The sequence below is a fragment of the Pogoniulus pusillus genome, chromosome 15 (assembly GCF_015220805.1).
Source record: "Pogoniulus pusillus isolate bPogPus1 chromosome 15, bPogPus1.pri, whole genome shotgun sequence".
NCBI classification, from domain to species: Eukaryota; Metazoa; Chordata; class Aves; order Piciformes; family Lybiidae; genus Pogoniulus; species Pogoniulus pusillus.
In genome coordinates this window covers 21896562-21914056 of record NC_087278.1, presented here as the reverse complement: position 1 = coordinate 21914056, position 17495 = coordinate 21896562, and the positions used below count along the sequence as shown (strand labels likewise).

At 48.1% G+C, this 17495-nt stretch overlaps 1 protein-coding gene across 2 annotated transcripts in view; it reads left to right on the top strand.

Annotated features, from left to right (window-relative positions):
* The first annotated feature begins 13822 nt into the window (after nucleotides 1-13822).
* The window catches only part of DCP1B (decapping mRNA 1B), a 71658-nt gene continuing 67985 nt past the window's right edge, over nucleotides 13823-17495 (top strand). Inside the window, exons 1-2 of one of the 2 annotated variants that reach the window (XM_064155721.1) lie at nucleotides 13823-14014; nucleotides 14925-14965. In XM_064155721.1, coding sequence (XP_064011791.1) covers nucleotides 13862-14014; nucleotides 14925-14965 — 194 coding nt within the window. In that variant the 5' untranslated portion in view covers nucleotides 13823-13861. Of the gene's footprint in view, nucleotides 14015-14281; nucleotides 14807-14924; nucleotides 14966-17495 lie in introns of those variants that run through there. The other variant, XM_064155722.1, reaches the window with a different exon arrangement.

The following is a 17495-nucleotide window of genomic DNA, read 5'->3' as shown; positions in this document are numbered from 1 at the left end:
TAATTAAATGAGCCCATCTGCTCTGTAACCAGTTGGAAAATACTCCTTTAGAGCTACAGGTGCTCGATTCTGCCAAATTAAATGGTGATTAGCAGAAAGATGATGTGGTTGGAAGGTATTATCTTAGGTGAGGTATAAGTACTATTATTTCTTATTAACCTATGATAAATAGGAGGAATGTCTTGTCCTCATCAGTACTTTGATGGTTTATCTATCCAATCCCTGTGTAAAGAACAAAGCTGATGGATCAAACAGTTTATGGCATTTTACAGGTAGCAATAAGGTAATGGCTATCAATAACATAATGGCTATCAATAATCAGTATCACAGTGAGTCTGTCACACATATCACAGTATCACCAAGGTTGGAAGAGACCTCACAGATCATCAAGTCCAACCCTTTACCACAGAGCTCAAGGCTAGACCCTGCGGCACCAAGTGCCACGTCCAATCTGCCATGAACAGCTCCAGGGGACCAGCGACTACACACCTCCCCGGGCAGCCCAATCCAGTGTCCCAATGACTCTCTCAGTGAAAAACTTTCTCCTCACCTCAAGCCTAATTTTTCCCCTGGCATAGCGTGCAGGCTGTGTCCTCTTGTTCTGGTTGCTGGCCACCTGAGAGAAGAGAGCAACCTCCTCCTGGCTACAACCTCCCTCAGGTAGTTGCAGACAGCAACAAGGGGGGGGGATACTGACTAATTCTTTGTACTTATAATTATGTGCTAATGAAATTACTGAAGAGCTCCACTAATCCTGGACCCAAATGGATGCCTCCTCACATAAACCCAATGTGGGGATGACAGCAAAGACAGATTTCGTGAAGTTACACCTGTTTAGAATTGTTCCTGAAGGAAATCAGTGATTTCTGCTACATTAAATCAACAGAAGAAGGTGCAAAATGACAACATGTTTTGGCAGTATTTTCTCTTTGTCACTGCAGGAAAATCAACAACGTGTGTTTAGAAGATTATGAGCACTGGGGAGAAAGCTGGAGGATATAATCTAGAATTTTATTAAGAGATCTGACAGAATCATGTTTGCAGAGCTGTAGTTAGAGAATCATGTTGCAGACCTGTAGTAAGAGAATCACGTTTGCAGACCTCTAGTTAGAGAATCATGTTTGCAGACCTGTAGTAAAAGAATCATGTTTGCAGACCTATAGTTAGAGAATCATGTTTGCAGCCCTGTAGTTAGAGAATCATTTTTGCAGACCTATAGTTAGAGAATCATGTTTGCAGTCCTCTAGTTAGAGAATCATGTTTGCAGACCTGTAGTAAAAGAATCATGTTTGCAGACCTATAGTTAGAGAATCATGTTTGCAGCCCTGTAGTTAGAGAATGATGTTTGCAGACCTATAGTTAGAGAATCATGTTTGCAGCCCTGTAGTTAGAGAATGATGTTGCAGACCTATAGTTAGAGAATCATGTTTGCAGCCCTGTAGTTAGAGAATGATGTTTGCAGACCTATAGTTAGAGAATCATGTTTGCAGTCCTCTAGTTAGAGAATCATGTTTGCAGACCTGTAGTAAAAGAATCATGTTTGCAGACCTATAGTTAGAGAATCATGTTTGCAGACCTATAGTTAGAGAATGATGTTTGCAGACCTGTAGTTAGAGAATCATGTTTGCAGTCCTCTAGTTAGAGAATCATGTTTGCAGACCTGCAGTTAGAGAATCATGTTTGCAGTCCTGTAGTTAGAGAATCATGTTTGCAGACCTGTAGTTAGAGAATCATGTTTGCTGTCCTGTAGTTAGAGAATCATGTTTGCAGCCCTCTAGTTAGAGAATCATGTTTGCAGACCTGTAGTTAGAGAATCATGTTTGCAGCCCTCTAGTTAGAGAATGATGTTTGCTGACCTCTAGTTAGAGAATCATGTTTGCAGCCCTCTAGTTAGAGAATCATGTTTGCTGACCTCTAGTTAGAGAATCATGTTTGCAGTCCTCTAGTTAGAGAATCATGTTTGCAGCCCTCTAGTTAGAGAATCATGTTTGCAGCCCTCTAGTTAGAGAATCATGTTTGCTGACCTCTAGTTAGAGAATCATGTTTGCAGTCCTCTAGTTAGAGAATCATGTTTGCAGACCTGTAGTTAGAGAATCATGTTTGCAGTCCTCTAGTTAGAGAATCATGTTTGCAGACCTGCAGTTAGAGAATCATGTTTGCAGACCTGCAGTTAGAGAATGATGTTTGCTGTCCTGTAGTTAGAGAAGTCAGACAAACTTTATGGATAGAGGTAACACCTTTTACTGTAGAGTCATAGAAGCCTTAAGGTTGTAAAGACCTCTGTATTAATTGGTGTTAACTGGTGAAAAAGTATTCCCTGCTGTCCTGGCTTCACCAGAACAGAATCACAGGTCAATTATCATCTGCAGGCCAGTAGCACATCTCAGCCAGCTAGGGCAACTAATTGGGCTGGACTCATAGGTGCAGCCCAGCCATAAGCATCACACTTGTTACACAGGCTGAGGACAAGGGCTGCTCTTTCTCCTCCTCTCCCTTCTCTTCCTTCTTCTCCCCATTCCTGGAGTGGCCTGCTTAGCATTCTGCTCCTGAGGACTGCCTTCCTGTTTACTGTGACCAGCATACATTTGCTGGCCTGAGTGTAACTGTCTATACTTTACATTGTGTTACAGGTTTAAGACTAATGTCCTAATTGTAAACAAAAGCCTTCCAGAGAATTCAAGAGAGTCCAGAAGGATGGATGTCTCCAAGGAGCTGAACAGAACATAAAAGATATCTTTATCCCCTTCCATTGGGCTGCAAAATGTCTCTATAATCTGAAGCACAGCTTGTTCTTGGCTCCTCTTGCTTCTTTCCCCCTCTTTCTCTCCTGGCTTTGCTTTGCTTGTCCTCCTCATTCTGTTTGTGTTATGGTAAGAACAGTGGCAGGGATGGAAGAGAGATAATATTTGTTAGCTGGCAACAATCTCTGGGCTTTGTCCAGGGGGGTCTGAGCTATTGTATGTCTATGTATATGTTTATTACCTTCTATATTTCATTTCCTTCTGTATTTAGTCTGTAGTACTAATTCTGTAACTAATAATTTCATTCACCTTCCAGGTTCTGTGCAAGTGTGGTCATTTACTCCTTTTGGGGGTAAATGCCACATTCTGTGTGGTGCAAAACCACCACATATTGTCCTGGCAGGGGGTGGAACTAGATGATCTTTGAGGTCTCTTCCAACTATGATCAGTATTAACATTAGTTTTCAATAAACTTGCTTTCATTTCAACTTGTGGGTCTCCTTTTCTTGGCTGGGGAGGGCTCATTGAGTGATAAGAGCAACTTCTCATCCTTTAGCCCAGATATGGGTTAAATAGAGACAGATGCACACAAATCTTCTTTAGCTTTATAATTTTCTTCTTTCTGCTCTATTGAAAGATAAAGCACTGAAACCATAGAGTCCCTTCAAATGTAGAAAATCAAACATTGATAAAAATCAGGATTTTTACTGGTGAAAACAAGAGTTTTATTTTCTGTATGACACTGTAATTCAACGCAATTATATCCATACAGCTTCTCCCTTCCTCCTCCTAAACCAGGCTTTTTCTAGGATTAAAAATGTCCTTAGCTCAGATTATGCACTCTGGAAAGTGATTAAGGCTAAATAAAAAAGAATTCTTCATTCCAGAAGCCATATAGGAAGTTAAAAATTTCAAAGACTGTAGTTCAATTAACAACAGTAGGGAATCTTCCTTTAGTTTTCCTCTAGCAAGGCCACTGGCAGAAGCTGTGTCTGTAAAAAAAGCTTGTTGTCTTGCAAATAAATCTGCAAGAGAAAGTACAGGATCACAGAATCACAGAGTGGGCTGGGCTGGAAGGGAACCTTCAAAGCTCATCCAGTCCAACCCCTCCTGCACTTTGCAGGGACATCCTCAACTAGACCCACAGCCCTGTCCAGCCTCACCTTCAGTATCTCCAGGCATCGGCCTCAAGCACCTCCCTGGGCAACCTGTTCCAGTGTTCCACTACCCTCATGGTGCAGAACTTGTTCCTAACATCCAATCTCAATCTGCTCTGCTCCAGTCTGAAGCCATTGCACTCCTCCTGTCCCTGCAGGCCTTTGCAAACAGTCTCTCTGCAGCCTTCCTGTAGGTTCTCTTCAGGCACTGGCAGGCTGCTATTAGGTCTCCCTGGACCCTTCTCTTCTCCAGGCTGAACACCCCCAGCTCACTCATCCTGTCCTCCTAACAGAGCTGCTCCAAACCTCTGATCATTTTCTTGTCCCTCCTCTGGACCTGCTCCATCAGATCCACGTCCTTCCTGTATTGAAAGCTCCAGAACTGGATGCAGTACTGCAGGTAAGGTCTTCCCAGAGCAGAGCGAAGTGGCAGGATCCCACTCTGGATCTGCTGCCCATGCTGCTTTTGATGCTGCCATTGGCCCATAGAGTGAGTTACTACCAGAATCACTTAGCAAAATGCAAGCCAAAGAAAGAAACAGTCTTGGTAAAAGCCTAGGCTCCTACTTGAGGAAAAATACTAACCTTCAACTGAAAAGCATAGTAAATTATAGCTAATTATTTCACACCCAGTATGTCTAATGTCAGAATTTCAATGCCAAAGAATAGTATCCTGTTCTTGTGTGGAGTGACTATTGCAGACAACCTCAGAGGGTCTCATAAAACCCACCAGGGAGTAACATTACAGACACTCATGTGCATACTAATCACTTCATTTGCTGGAGTTTATTTGGGGGCAGTAGGGAGAGCTGTTTTGAGTTGGGATGTCTTAGCATAGAGAGATTGCCTCTTTTTGTAACAACTGCACCAGTCTACCCTAACCATGTTAATGAACCTTGAGCAAGCAATAAATTCCTAACAAAAAGACCCAGATGGATTTAACCATTAGGTTACAACAGCACAACTAACAATTTCAACATCTGAGCACATGGAAAGCACTTTAACACTAGCTACTGACAGCCTGTAATAAATGTGGGCTGGAAAGACCACACGTAAGAGTGTCTGGGAAGGGATGCAGCCAGCCTGCAGCACAGACCACAGGGGTACTGATTCCCCACTGGTGAGAGCCACTGTGCTGCAGAGTTGCAAGCACATCCCTAGGAATATGTGGAGCATGGGCAGCCAAGCCTTGTGAGGTAATCCTGGCTCTGCAGGAGCAAGCCACCGTTCCCCAGGAAGCTGGCATGCTGCAAACACAAGGCAAAGCTGTTCAAGTGGACCTGGATAGAGTAGAAGAAGCTTATTAATGCTGCCTCAGCACCCTTTCTGCAGCACCACTGCCACCAGACAAGGAAAAGACAGTTATGGCAGCCTTGGGGAAGGAATACAAAGGAAAAGACCTTGCACCAACAGCTCAAAAGGTGCTGGAGGTGAGGAAATGAAGCAAATGAAGTGCTCAACGCATTCTCTCAAGTGATTCCTGCTCTTTATTTAAACAAATGCTGCTCAGAGGAAGGAGTGGATGTAAACAGGTTAGAAAGCAAGCAATGGAGGCTGTGATGTCGGCAGAAGTTTGAGGACTTCTGTCCCGGGTTAGGGTGGATCCCTCCCCCGGTAGAATAAACTCACTACAACATGGATTTTTGGAAAGTCAGGGGGAAAGGAAAATGTATTTCTTATAGTTTAAATATAACAGTAAAAGGAGAAGAAACTACTACAGAAGTATAATAACCTTAACAAAGATAGGGAAGGAGTCAAGAGGCAGCGAAGCAGCAAAAGCAGCAGCAGGCAAAACAGCGTCGGGGGAAGATAACAACAGGCACAGCAGCAGCAGCAAGGGGCAGGTGCAATCTGTGCTTCCAGACATAAAGCTCTTGATGCTCCAATGAAATGATATTAATTTATCCATTGTTGCCATTCTGTGGCCTGTCCCTAGAATGTTCACCTCTCCACTCAGAGCTTCTACTTCTAAGTTTCTCTGTTCCAAATGTTTTTAATGTCTGAGCTAGAAATCCAGCTCAAATAGGCACAACTTCTTTTTCAGGGAGTTCATTTCCCCAGTCTAACTGGTTCATACTGTGGCCACATATGTGCTTTTGCCTGGACAGTGCCAAGTTGCCAGAATGACAAGACTTAGTGGCTGGGACCTGGAGCAGGGACCTCATACACCCAGCAGTGCCATCAAACTTATTAACATAAAATCATAGCTTCAGTGTTGGAGGCTCAGCTGACTCTTTACAAGTAAAATCATAGAACCATAGAATCAACCAGGCTGGAAGAGACCTCCAAGATCATCCAGCCCAACCTAGCACCCAGCCCTAGCCAGTCAACCAGACCATGGCACTAAGTGACTCATCCAGGCTTTGCTTGAATACCTCCAGGGACGGTGCCTCCACCACCTCCCTGGCAGCCCATTCCAATGCCAATCACTCTCTCTGACAACAACTTCCTCCTAACATCCAGCCTAGACCTCCCCTGGCACAACTTGAGACTGTGTCCCCTTCTTCTGTTGATGCTTGCCTGGGAGAAGAGGCCAACCCTCACCTGGCTACAATGTCCCTTCAGGTAGTTGTAGACAGCAATGAGGTCACCCCTGAGTCTCCTCTTCTGCAGGCTGCACACCCCCAGCTCCCTCAGCCTCTCCTCACAGGGCTGTGCTCCAGGCCCCTCACCAGCTTTGGCGCCCTCCTGTGGACACCTTCCAGCACCTCAACATCTCTCTTGAATTGAGGAGCCCAGAACTGGACACAGTACTAAAGGTGTGGCCTGAGCAGTGCTGAGTACAGGAGCAGAATAACCTCCCTTGTCCTGCTGCCCACACTGTTCCTGATGCAGGCCAGGATGCCATTGGCTCTCTTGGCCACCTGGGCACACTGCTGCCTCATCTTCAGCTACTATCTATCAGCACTCCCAGGTCCCTTTCCTCTTGGCTGCTTTCCAGCTACTCTGTCCCCAGCCTGTAGTGCTGCTTGGGGTTGTTGTGGCCAAAGTGCAGAGCCCTGCACTTGGCCTTGTCAAATCTCATCCTGTTGGCCTCTGCCCACCCATTCAGCCTGTCTAGGTCCCTCTGCAGGGCTCTCCTGCCTTCCAACAGATCCACAGCTGCTCCTAGCTTGGTGTCTCCTGCAAACTTACTGATGCTGGACTCAATCCCCTCGTCCAGATATTGAACAGGACTGGGCCCAGCAGTGTCATAGATTCTTGAATGTGAAGCAAATGCATAACAACTGTTAGAACAACCTTTTTGACAAGGTTTGGCCTAACCATCTTAACCCTTATTATTACTGAAGACCTTAAGAGCATCATACTGTGTGGCTTTTGCCTTAAACCAGTCTAGATATTACCTACACAAAATCTCTTTCAAGCTGTGTCAAAAGCATAGGTGTGGGATTTTTTTTTTCAACAGAGGAGTATATGGGTGGGTGGAAGACAAAACTGTGACACTCTAATTATATGCTTCATGAAATTATGACAAAATGAAAGCTAGGAAATGACTTTGTTTGGTAAACAAATTGCAGCAAAACCACTGTGACTCAATTTGATAGTTATTAAGGACCAGTGGATTACTGACTGTAAGCAAATAACTGCAGTTTAAAGAATCAGCCTTTTTCAGCTGCTGCATTTCTGCTAAAGCATCCTTAACATTTTGCATGCAGTGAGACTCACAGGACTAAGGGCCTTGTCCAGTCTTTTCTTGAACACCTCCAGGGACGGCGACTTCACCACCTCCCTGGGCAGCCCATTCCAATGCCAATCACTCTCTCTGGGAAAAACTTTCTCCTAACATCCAGCCTAGACCTCCCCTGGTACAACTTGAAACTGTGTCCAAGATAGAACAGAAAGTTTAGTCACTCAGTCTGTAGATATTAGACCTCTCTTTGCTAATTCTGGTAGGAAGTCTCAGTTCCAATCAGCCATGTCAAGTTGTGCCAGGAGAGGTCTAGGCTGGAAGTTAGGAGGAACCTCCTCCTAACCTCCAGCCTAGACCTCCCCTGGCACAACTTGAGACTATGTCCCCTTTTTCTGTTGCTGCTTGCCTGGCAGAGGAGCCCAACCCCACCTGGCTACAGCCTCCCTTCAGGTAGTCGTAGACAGCAGTGAGGTCACCCCTGAGCCTCCTCTTCTCCAGGCTAAACACCCCCAGCTCCCTCAGTCTCTCCTCATAGGGTTTGTGCTCCAGGCTCCTCACCAGCTTTGTTGCCCTTCTCTGGACATGTTCAGAGGAGAAAGTTCTTCACTGAGAGAGTCATTGGACACTGGAATGGGCTGCCCGGGGAGGTGGTGGAGTCGCCATCCCTGGAGCTGTTCAAGGCAGGACTGGACGTGGCACTTGGTGCCATGGTCTGGCCTTGAGCTCTGTGGTAAAGGGTTGGACTTGATGATCTGTGAGGTCTCTTCCAATCCTGATAATACTGTGATACTGTGATACAGTATCTCAACATCTCTCTTGAATTGAGGATCCCAGAACTGGACACAGCACTCAAGGTGTGGCCTGACCAGTGCTGAGTACAGGGCCAGAATAACCTCCTTGTCCTACTGGCCACACTGCTTCTGATACAAGCCAGGATGCCATTGTGCCATCCCTGGAGGTGTTTAAGCAAAGCCTGGATGAGGCACCCAGTGCCATGGTCTAGGGCTGGGTGCTAGGTTGGACTGGATGATCTTGGAGGTCTCTTCCAACCTGGTTGATTCTATTATTGTATGATACTAGGGATTGGAAGGCACCTTTAAAGTTCATCCAGTCCAACCTCCCTTCTGGAGCAGGATCACCTAGAGAAGGTCATACAGCAGATTCACAGTGTCTCTCTGTTTAAACAAGATCTTGTACCACTGGAAAATTTTTAGTCTACTATTGAATGATCTCATAAAGCATGACAGAAATAATGGTTTTATTAAGTCCCTTTACTTCAGGGTAAATGGAAGGAGAAATTACATCCCACCTACATAGCAAAACAGCTAGAACCAGCAGAAGCTACCTCACAGTGCAAGAGAGAATATCAAAAGGGTTGATCAGAAGCTTGACAGGTTCACTGATTCAAAACACAGCACTAGGAAACCATCTGTCCACCCATGTTAGAGAGGGGTGCAGTGATCCAAGAGGAAGACAGCACTAAAGAAACATCCACAAGCAGGGCACTTGAAAAGAGACAGGCAAAATTTCTGACAGGCCTACTTGGAAGTATTTAACCTCCCAGCTGGGTTTTTCTTCCGTGGAGCTCAAGGAAACAGGACACTCTACAGTCCTCCTGTGTCGAGAAAAGGGCACAGGCAACACTTAACCTGGTCACTCTGTCTCTCTAACATCATGAAGCTTCAAGGCTTCAGCTTCAAGTTGTTACTACCTGGCCTGACAAACTAGGCAATGACAGCTACAGGGTAGGCTGTAAAGTTGAAAGACAGCTTATTCATGCTTCAAAGATTTACTTTCTTTCAGTTGCAACAGGGCTGAAATATATCATCTAAATTCTGTATATTACCTTCTCTTGCTTGATAGCAGTTACAAGTGACTGTTTTCACTCCAAACAGCCTTTTAAATACAGTTCTTATAACACATTCTGCCTTAGATTTTGCAATACCTCTATCACCACCAAGAAAAAAACAAATCAAAACATCAAAACAAACACCAACAAAGAAAAAAAAGCAAAGAAACAAACTAAAAAGCAAACCCAAAACAAAGCACTTTTTTTTTTTTTGCTGTTAAGTAGTATTATTGGAGGCAGCAAATGCACCTGGAAAAGAAAAACTCCACAAGTGGGGCTCTGAGAGCTGGATACTTCCATACCTTGGTGACACATTGGGACTTTTTATAAGCATGAGAACTGCCAAACAGTTGGACTTGACATGGTAAAGGAGAAACTCCAGCACATGAGGAGGAATGTGGTTAGGTGTGCCTGGAGGCTGGGAAGTGAGGACTATCTAATCAGTAAAAAGAAATGATTGTGTTCACCATTTCAGCAACATAACTTATCTTTCATAGAACCATAGAATCAACCATGTGAGAAGAGACCTCCAAGATCATCCAGTCCAACATGCTTCTTTCTTCTTTTCATTTGGCCTTTCTGCTCTGGTTATTTCCAGACCCAAGGCAGCAGCTGCCCCCAGCCTCCATGAGCCTCTGTAATTTCTTTGTTATTGATCTGTAAGTCAGGCAGAGCTTTGCAATGGAACTGCTTAGAGCCCTTTTCCTACCATGAGTATAACAAAGACACATAAAACTTGTAAACTTTAAAGCTGTGTTTCATTACAGCTCCAAACAAAACCCAATTGCTTTAAAGAAGGGAAATTAGCAGTGAGGTGGATTACAGTGGAAGTGTATGTATGGAGGATTCCTCTCCCACTGTGTGCTTGTGTCCTTAGTGATGCAGATTTTAGTGGCCTTCTAGGCAGCAATAAACCCTACATATTCTCTGCTGAATCCCAAAGAATAGCCTTTCTGTCCTTCTGAGAGCCTGCTCATTCCTGTCTCACCAACCTGATTCTCCTTTTATGATCAGGTCACCTGCCTGGTGAATGTGGGGAAGGCTGTGGATGTAGTCTACTTGGACTTCAGCAAAGCCTTTGACACTGTCTGCCACAAGAAGCTCCTAGCCAAGCTGGCAGCTCATGGCTTAGACAGATTCACTCTGTGCTGGATCAAGAACTGGCTGGATGGCCATCACCCCAGACTCCCAGGTCCTGTTCCTCAGGGCTACACCCTCCAGGGCATCTCATTCTCTGGCAGTAAATCATCCTCCTAACTTTCAACAGTGAAGCAGAGAGACCTCCCAGCCTCCTTATTGAGTGATGACAGATGAAATGAAGGAATGCTATTTTAGCACAATATGAGGTGTAATGTATTCCTTCATTTCCATTGGCTCCCTGCTGGTTTTGGTGCTCATTCAGAAAAGCTGCCTCCAACCCCACAAGCCCTCAGAAAGATGAGGCTAGGATAATAAAGGATGTTGCAAGTGTAAGTAGTTCTTTGTGGGAAATTTGAGATGAATGTTTCTGAACTGATTTCGTTTAGCATGCTCCAAAAGCCTTGTTGGTGTATAGTGTCTCACAGGGCAAGTATGTGTTTTCCATATCTTGTGTTCACAGAATCATAGAATCAACCAGGTTGGAAGAGACCTCCAACATCATCCAGTCCAACCTAGCATCCAGCCCTATCCAGTCAACGAGACCATGGCACTAAGTGCCTCATCCAGGCTTTACTTGAAGACCTCCACGGACGGTGCCTCCACCACCTCCCTGGGCAGCCCATTCCAATGGCAAGAACTTCCTCCTAACATCCAGCCTATACTTCCCCTGGCACAACTTGAGTGTTCTGCCAAAAGGCAGGCATCTGGCCTTCTAATGCCTACTGAGTGCTGGTAAACACTTGTAAACGTGTGCAGGCAATCTATACAGGGGAGGATGTTAGGAGCAAGTTCTTTACCATGAGGAACATTTGAACAGGCTGCCCAGGGAGGTAGCTGAGTTCTCATCCCTGCAGATATTGAAGGTCAGGCTTGACAAAGATCTGAGCAACCTGATCTAGTGGATCCCTGCTAACTATAGGGATGCTGGACTAGAAAACCTTTGGGAATCCCTTCCAACCCAAACCATTCTATGATTCTGTATTGCCCTACTACTGAATGGCATCCTGGCCTGCATCAGGAACAGTGTGGCCAGTAGGACAAGGGAGGTTATTCTTCCCCTGTGCTCAGCACTGCTCAGGCCACACCTTGAGTACTGTGTCCAGTTCTGGGCCCCTCAATTCAAGAGAGATGTTGAGGTGCTGGAGCGTGTCCAGAGAAGGGCAACAAAGCTGGTGAGAGACCTGGAACATAAATCCTATGAGGAGAGGCTGAGGGAGCTGGGGTTGTTTAGCCTGGGGAAGAGGAGGCTCAGGACAGACCTCATTGCTGTCTACAACTACCTGAAGGGAGGTTGTAGCCAGGTGGGGGTTGGCCTCTTCTCCCAGGCAAGGAGCAACAGAACAAGGGGACACAGTGTGAAGTTGTGCCAGGGAAAGTATAGACTGGATGTTAGGAGGAAGTTCTTCCCAGAAAGAGTGATTGGCATTGGAATGGGCTGCCCAGGGAGGTGGTGGAGGCACCATCCCTGGAGGTGTTCAAGAAAAGCCTGGATGAGGCACTTGGTGCCATGGTCTAGTTGGCTGGCTAGGGCTGGATGCTAGGTTGGACTGGATGATCTTGGAGGTCTCTTCCAGCCTGGTTGATTCTATGATTCTGTGATTCTATGACTGCTATATCGGTCTGAGGTGCTGGAGCAAAACATTTCCTCTTGCAGAGGGTTCAGACTAAACAGTTAAGTAACTCTTTTAAATGTAAGTACATATTGAGTTTATGTGACTGCCACATAAAGCTCCTGTACTTGCTGTAAACTGTTGATATCCATAGATCAATAATAAATATGTGCCTGACAGGAAAATATGGTAACTAAATGCATGGTCTTGTCCATCTGTTCCTCTGCTATTTGTAGATCTCCATAGCATAGTATGCTTATGTTTCAGCTGCTTGTCACATCTATGTGTGTATGTACACACACACAAGGGTTCTGTGATGGCTTAGTTTGCACTTGTGTTGTTATTCCCTTCTACATGGAAGTCTGTAAGTGTTCAGTTCTGGGTCCCCCAGTTTAGGAGGGACGTTGAGATGCTTGAGCATGTCCAGGGAAGGGCGATGAGGCTGGGGAGAGGCCTTGAGCACAGCCCTACGAGGAGAGGCTGAGGGAGCTGGGATTGGTTAGCCTGGAGAAGAGGAGGCTCAGGGGAGACCTTATTGCTGTCTACAACTACCTGAGGGGTGGTTGTGGCCAGGAGGAGGTTGCTCTCTTCTCTCAGGTGGCCAGCACCAGAACGAGAGGACACAGCCTCAGGCTGCGCCAGGGGAGATTTAGGCTGGAGGTGAGGAGAAAGTTCTTCCCTGAGAGAGTCATTGGACACTGGAATGGGCTGCCCGGGGAGGTGGTGGAGTCGCCGTCCCTGGAGCTGCTCAAGGCAGGATTGGACGTGGCACTTGGTGCCATGGTCTGGCCTTGAGCTCTGTGGTGAAGGGTTGGACTTGATGATCTGTGAGGTCTCTTCCAACCCTGATGATACTGTGATACTGTGTGTGTGTGAATGCTGGCAAATACAGACTGTGTGTATTCATTGATCTGGCTTCCAGCTAGAGATTTAGATTGGGCATGAGGAACAAGTTCTGCAGCAGGAGGGTAGTAGAAGACTGGGGCAGGTTGCTCAGGGTACCCTGGTGGTACTGAAGGTGAGGCTGGACAGGCCTGGGGGCAACTTGCTCTAGGTGAGGATGTCCCTGCTGAGTGCAGAGGGGATTGGACTGGATGTGCTTTGGAGGTTCCTTCCAACCCAGACCTTACCTGTGCTTACACGAGCTGCCTTTGCACAGTCCCACACGTACATTCTCCTGCAAGCACACCAAAGCGTGTCCAAAGCTGCCCTGGGGATGCAAGGCCGAGCTTGTGTATCTTCAGCTCCACCTTGGTGTCTGGCTCCCTGTTCTCCTGAGGCTGTGTACAGTGCGCTGCACACCAGGCCCTCTGCTCAGGCTACCGCTGCGCTCCTGGGCGCAGCGAGTGCCTGTGTCCTGGCTGCACTTCCTCCCGCGTTTCGCCGGTACTCAGGCCTGCTGCCGCCGCTGGGCAAGGCAAGCAAGTCAGTGGCGTCCCGCGGACCCTGAGCACGAAAGCTGCCAGCAGCGCGGGAAAATCAGCCGAAGGAGGCGCTGCGGAGGCGGCAGGCTCGGCCTGCGGCCAGGCTGCCCCTCAGCTTGCCCCGTCGCCAACGGCAACAATCCTGAGCCGGCGGCGCTCGGCGCTCGATTGCGACGTCTGGGCTCCGTCTTTCCCGCCCGCTCCCGCCGTGTCTGAGGGAGGGCGGGCGGGGGCGGGAGCCGCCACCCTTCCTCTCGGCTTTGGATTGGTTGCGCCTACTAGGAACGCCGTGTTGTTGTCGGAGACAAAATGTCGGCGGCGGTGGCCGGGGCCGCCCTGCTGGGCAAGGGGCTGGACATCAGCCTGGCGGCGCTGCAGCAGCACGACCCCTACATCAGCAGCATCGTGGACGTGGCCAGCCAGGTGGCGCTCTACACCTTCGGGCACCGCGCCAGCGAGTGGGTACGTGAGGCCGCCCCGCCCCCGCCGCCGGGAGGGGCGAGGAGAGGCCCCGCCCGGGCCGCGGGGCGGGGCAGGGGGCGGGGCAGGGGGCGGGCGGCAGGGACGCTCCGCCCCTCCGCTCCGTGGCGGGCAGGGGGGCCGGGGCGGGGGCGGTGTGGCCGAGGTGCGAGGGCTGTGCTGAGCGCCCGGCCCGGCCTTTGGCGCGGTTGGGTGGCTTGGGGCGCTCCCTGCACTCGCCGGCCTGAGTGCGCGGTTGTGCCTGGCTCAGCCTGTCTGGGCACTGTGAGGCGCCCCGTGGTGCCCAAGTGGGGTTCAGAAGGCTGGCGGGCACGCTGGAGAGCAGGGCGTGAGCACTCCGTTCGTGTCATTCAGCTGTCTGTATCGGCAGAACCAAGCTGCATGCAAGACAGCGTTGGAGTAACAAACACTCCAGAGGCTCTTTCATTTCCTTTTTAAAGGGGGATTCTTTTGGTAACGTAGCGTTCCGGCTCTCTGTGAGCGGCTCTATCGTGGTGGAGCTTAGGGCCTGGCCTGGCAAGCATCTGCCCTGTCTGCCTTTTCCCCTGTTATTTGTCCTGAGTGTCACCGGCACCGCTCTGGAAGGCCTCGGCCTGCCTCGGGCCTGTGCGCCTGCCTCGGGCACAGCAGAGTTGAACCAGCACAGTGCTCAGTCCTGTGCTGTGGAGCCTTTAGTCTTTGCATACCTCATCCTAAACCCTGGGTCAGCTGCACAGCTGCAGTGTCTCACCACCAGCCGTTGAAGCTTGGCTTAGTTATTTCTTCCTGGCTTAGGTGAGAGAGGTCTTGGTAAAACAGAGATAAAAGGGGGGGGGGGGGGGGGGGGGGGGCTTGTAGCTGGCTAGTAAGATGCTGCCCTAATTTCACCTTTATTGACTTTCCTTTGCTTCAGGAGAAGACTGATGTGGAGGGAACGCTCTTTGTTTACACAAGGTGAGGACTTCACATTGAAATGTCTGGAGGTGAAAGGTGTGGGTGTGAAAAAGCTAGCTGGGAGGGAGTGTGGCAGGATGAAGTGAAACCTCCTTCTTCGTGGGTGAAAGAGAAGTGAGATTGGCTGAGGCAAATGTGAGAAATCACCTTGTGTTTGGTTGAGACTTACAAATAGGATTTAAATGTCCAGAGAAGGGCAACAAAGGTGGTGAGGGACCTGGAACACAAACCCTATGAGGAGAGGCTGAGGGAGCTGGGGGTGTGCAGCCTGCAGAAGAGGAGGCTCAGGGCAGAGCTCATTGCTGTCTGCAACTCCCTGAAGGGAGGCTGTAGCCAGGTGGGGTTAGTCTCTTCTGCCAGGCAAGCAGCAACAGAACAAGGGGACACAGTCCCACGCTGTGCCACGAGAGGTCTAGGCTGGATGTTAGGAGGAAGTTGTTGTCAGAGAGAGTGATTGGCATTGGAATGGGCTGCCCAGGGAGGTGGTGGAGTCACCATCCCTGGAGGTGTTCAAGAGAATATTGGATGAGGCACTTAGTGCCATGGTCTGGTTGATTGGCTAGGGCTGAGTGCTAGGTTGGACTGGATGAGCTTGGAGGTCTCTTCCAACCTGGTTGATTCTCTGATTCCCTGTCAATATGGGTAAACTATAGAAATCTGTTGTCTTGTTTGAAATAGTATGTAGCATTTGCAGCTTAAAAGGTGCCTGAGCAAAAAAATCCCCAAATACTTAAGTAATGATATTCTGTCAAGAGAATGGTAAAACTTATGAAGTATTCTCAACTTTGTAAACTTTCTTGTGAAGTGTTCTCTGCTTAGGAACCTTTCTTCTTGTGTCCGATCATTCATTTTTGATTGTGCTAGTTTGAGCCTAGCTGGAATGTTTTGGTGAGAAGAACTTGATTATAGGCTGTGGGAGGAAAACAAGGCTGATGTCTGCCTCACTCATTGGCTTGCTGAGACGTATAAGAACAGGAATCCAAACATTGATAAGGCACTTCTGCTGGGGAGCTCTGAGCTGCATCTCTCTCTCTAATGCCACCCTCCATGTCTCTGACTAATCCACTTTGCTTCCTAACCCCCTGGCCAAACCTCCATTCTTCCTTGGGACTGGGGTAAGGTTGAGAGGGGTAAGGGGAAGGTGAAGGGGCAGTAGAGAGCCCCTCCTGGGGACTCAGGTTTCTGGGAGGGCTGTTGTGTTTCTGTATTACCTTTTACCTTGTCTATTTCTGTATATACTGTAAATAATCTGCTTGTATATTGTGCTAAGATGCAAATAATAAGCTTCATTCATTTCCAGAGCTGGCTGAGTCTAGTCTGGGTGATTTCCTGAGTGTGGGGGGGTGGGTAACACCCAAACCATCACATTGATGCTTATTTTATCCAGCCATTTTGGATGGTTTCAGTGCTTTCTTTTAGCTGTGGCTCTGGTTTTGACCTTGCAAACCATTGCTTACCTTCTTTATTCTAACATATATCTTAGATCTGTGTTGAGCCAACAGTGTGCCCAGGTGGCCAAGAGAGCCAGTGGCATCCTGGCCTGCATCAGGAATGGTGTGGCCAGCAGGAGCAGGGAGGTCATTCTGCCCCTGTACTCTGCACTGGTTAGACCACACCTTGAGTGCTGTGTTCAGTTCTGGGCCCCCCAGTTTAGGAGGGACATTGAGATGCTTGAGCATGTCCAGAGAAGGGCGACGAGGCTGGGGAGAGGCCTTGAGCACAGCCCTACGAGGAGAGGCTGAGCGAGCTGGGATTGGTTAGCCTGGAGAAGAGGAGGCTCAGGGGTGACCTTATTGCTGTCTACAACTACCTGAGGGGAGGTTGTGGCCAGGAGGAGGTTGCTCTCTTCTCTCAGGTGGCCAGCACCAGAACAAGAGGACACAGCCTCAGGCTGTGCCAGGGGAAATTTAGGCTGGAGGTGAGGAGAAAGTTCTTCCCTGTGAGAGTCATTGGACACTGGAATGGGCTGCCCGGGGAGGTGGTGGAGTCGCCGTCCCTGGAGCTGTTCAAGGCAGGATTGGACGTGGCACTTGGTGCCATGGTCTGGCCTTGAGCTCTGTGGTAAAGGGTTGGACTTGATGATCTTCCAACCTTGGTGATACTGTGAAGCCTGCCTTGCTTTTGGCTTCTGAGTCCCAGCATTTCCCTGGAACTATTACAAAAATCAGAACATAACTCAGTAAGGAAATCTTGCAGTAGCTACCAGGGTGGCACACCAAACCAGAAACTTTCTCCTTCAACATTTGTGTCGATGAGGATCTGGTAGGCGAACCGAGAAAGCAGGAGATGGTTTTGGGAAAGTGAGAAATGGATGTGTGAAGTGACAGGGAGGCCCAAGAGACTGCAAACTTTGTGTGAAGTGAGACTGCTGGTGTTAATCTTTTGTACCAGCAGTGGAAAGCACTGCCAGTAATTTTCCTAGGCTGCTTTCAGGTAAGTGAAGACAAGAGGAAAACACTGGCCCTTGGTTCTGCTAGCAGCAGGCTCGTTGTGTACTGCAAAACAGAAGTACTGTTTCTCTGATATGTTG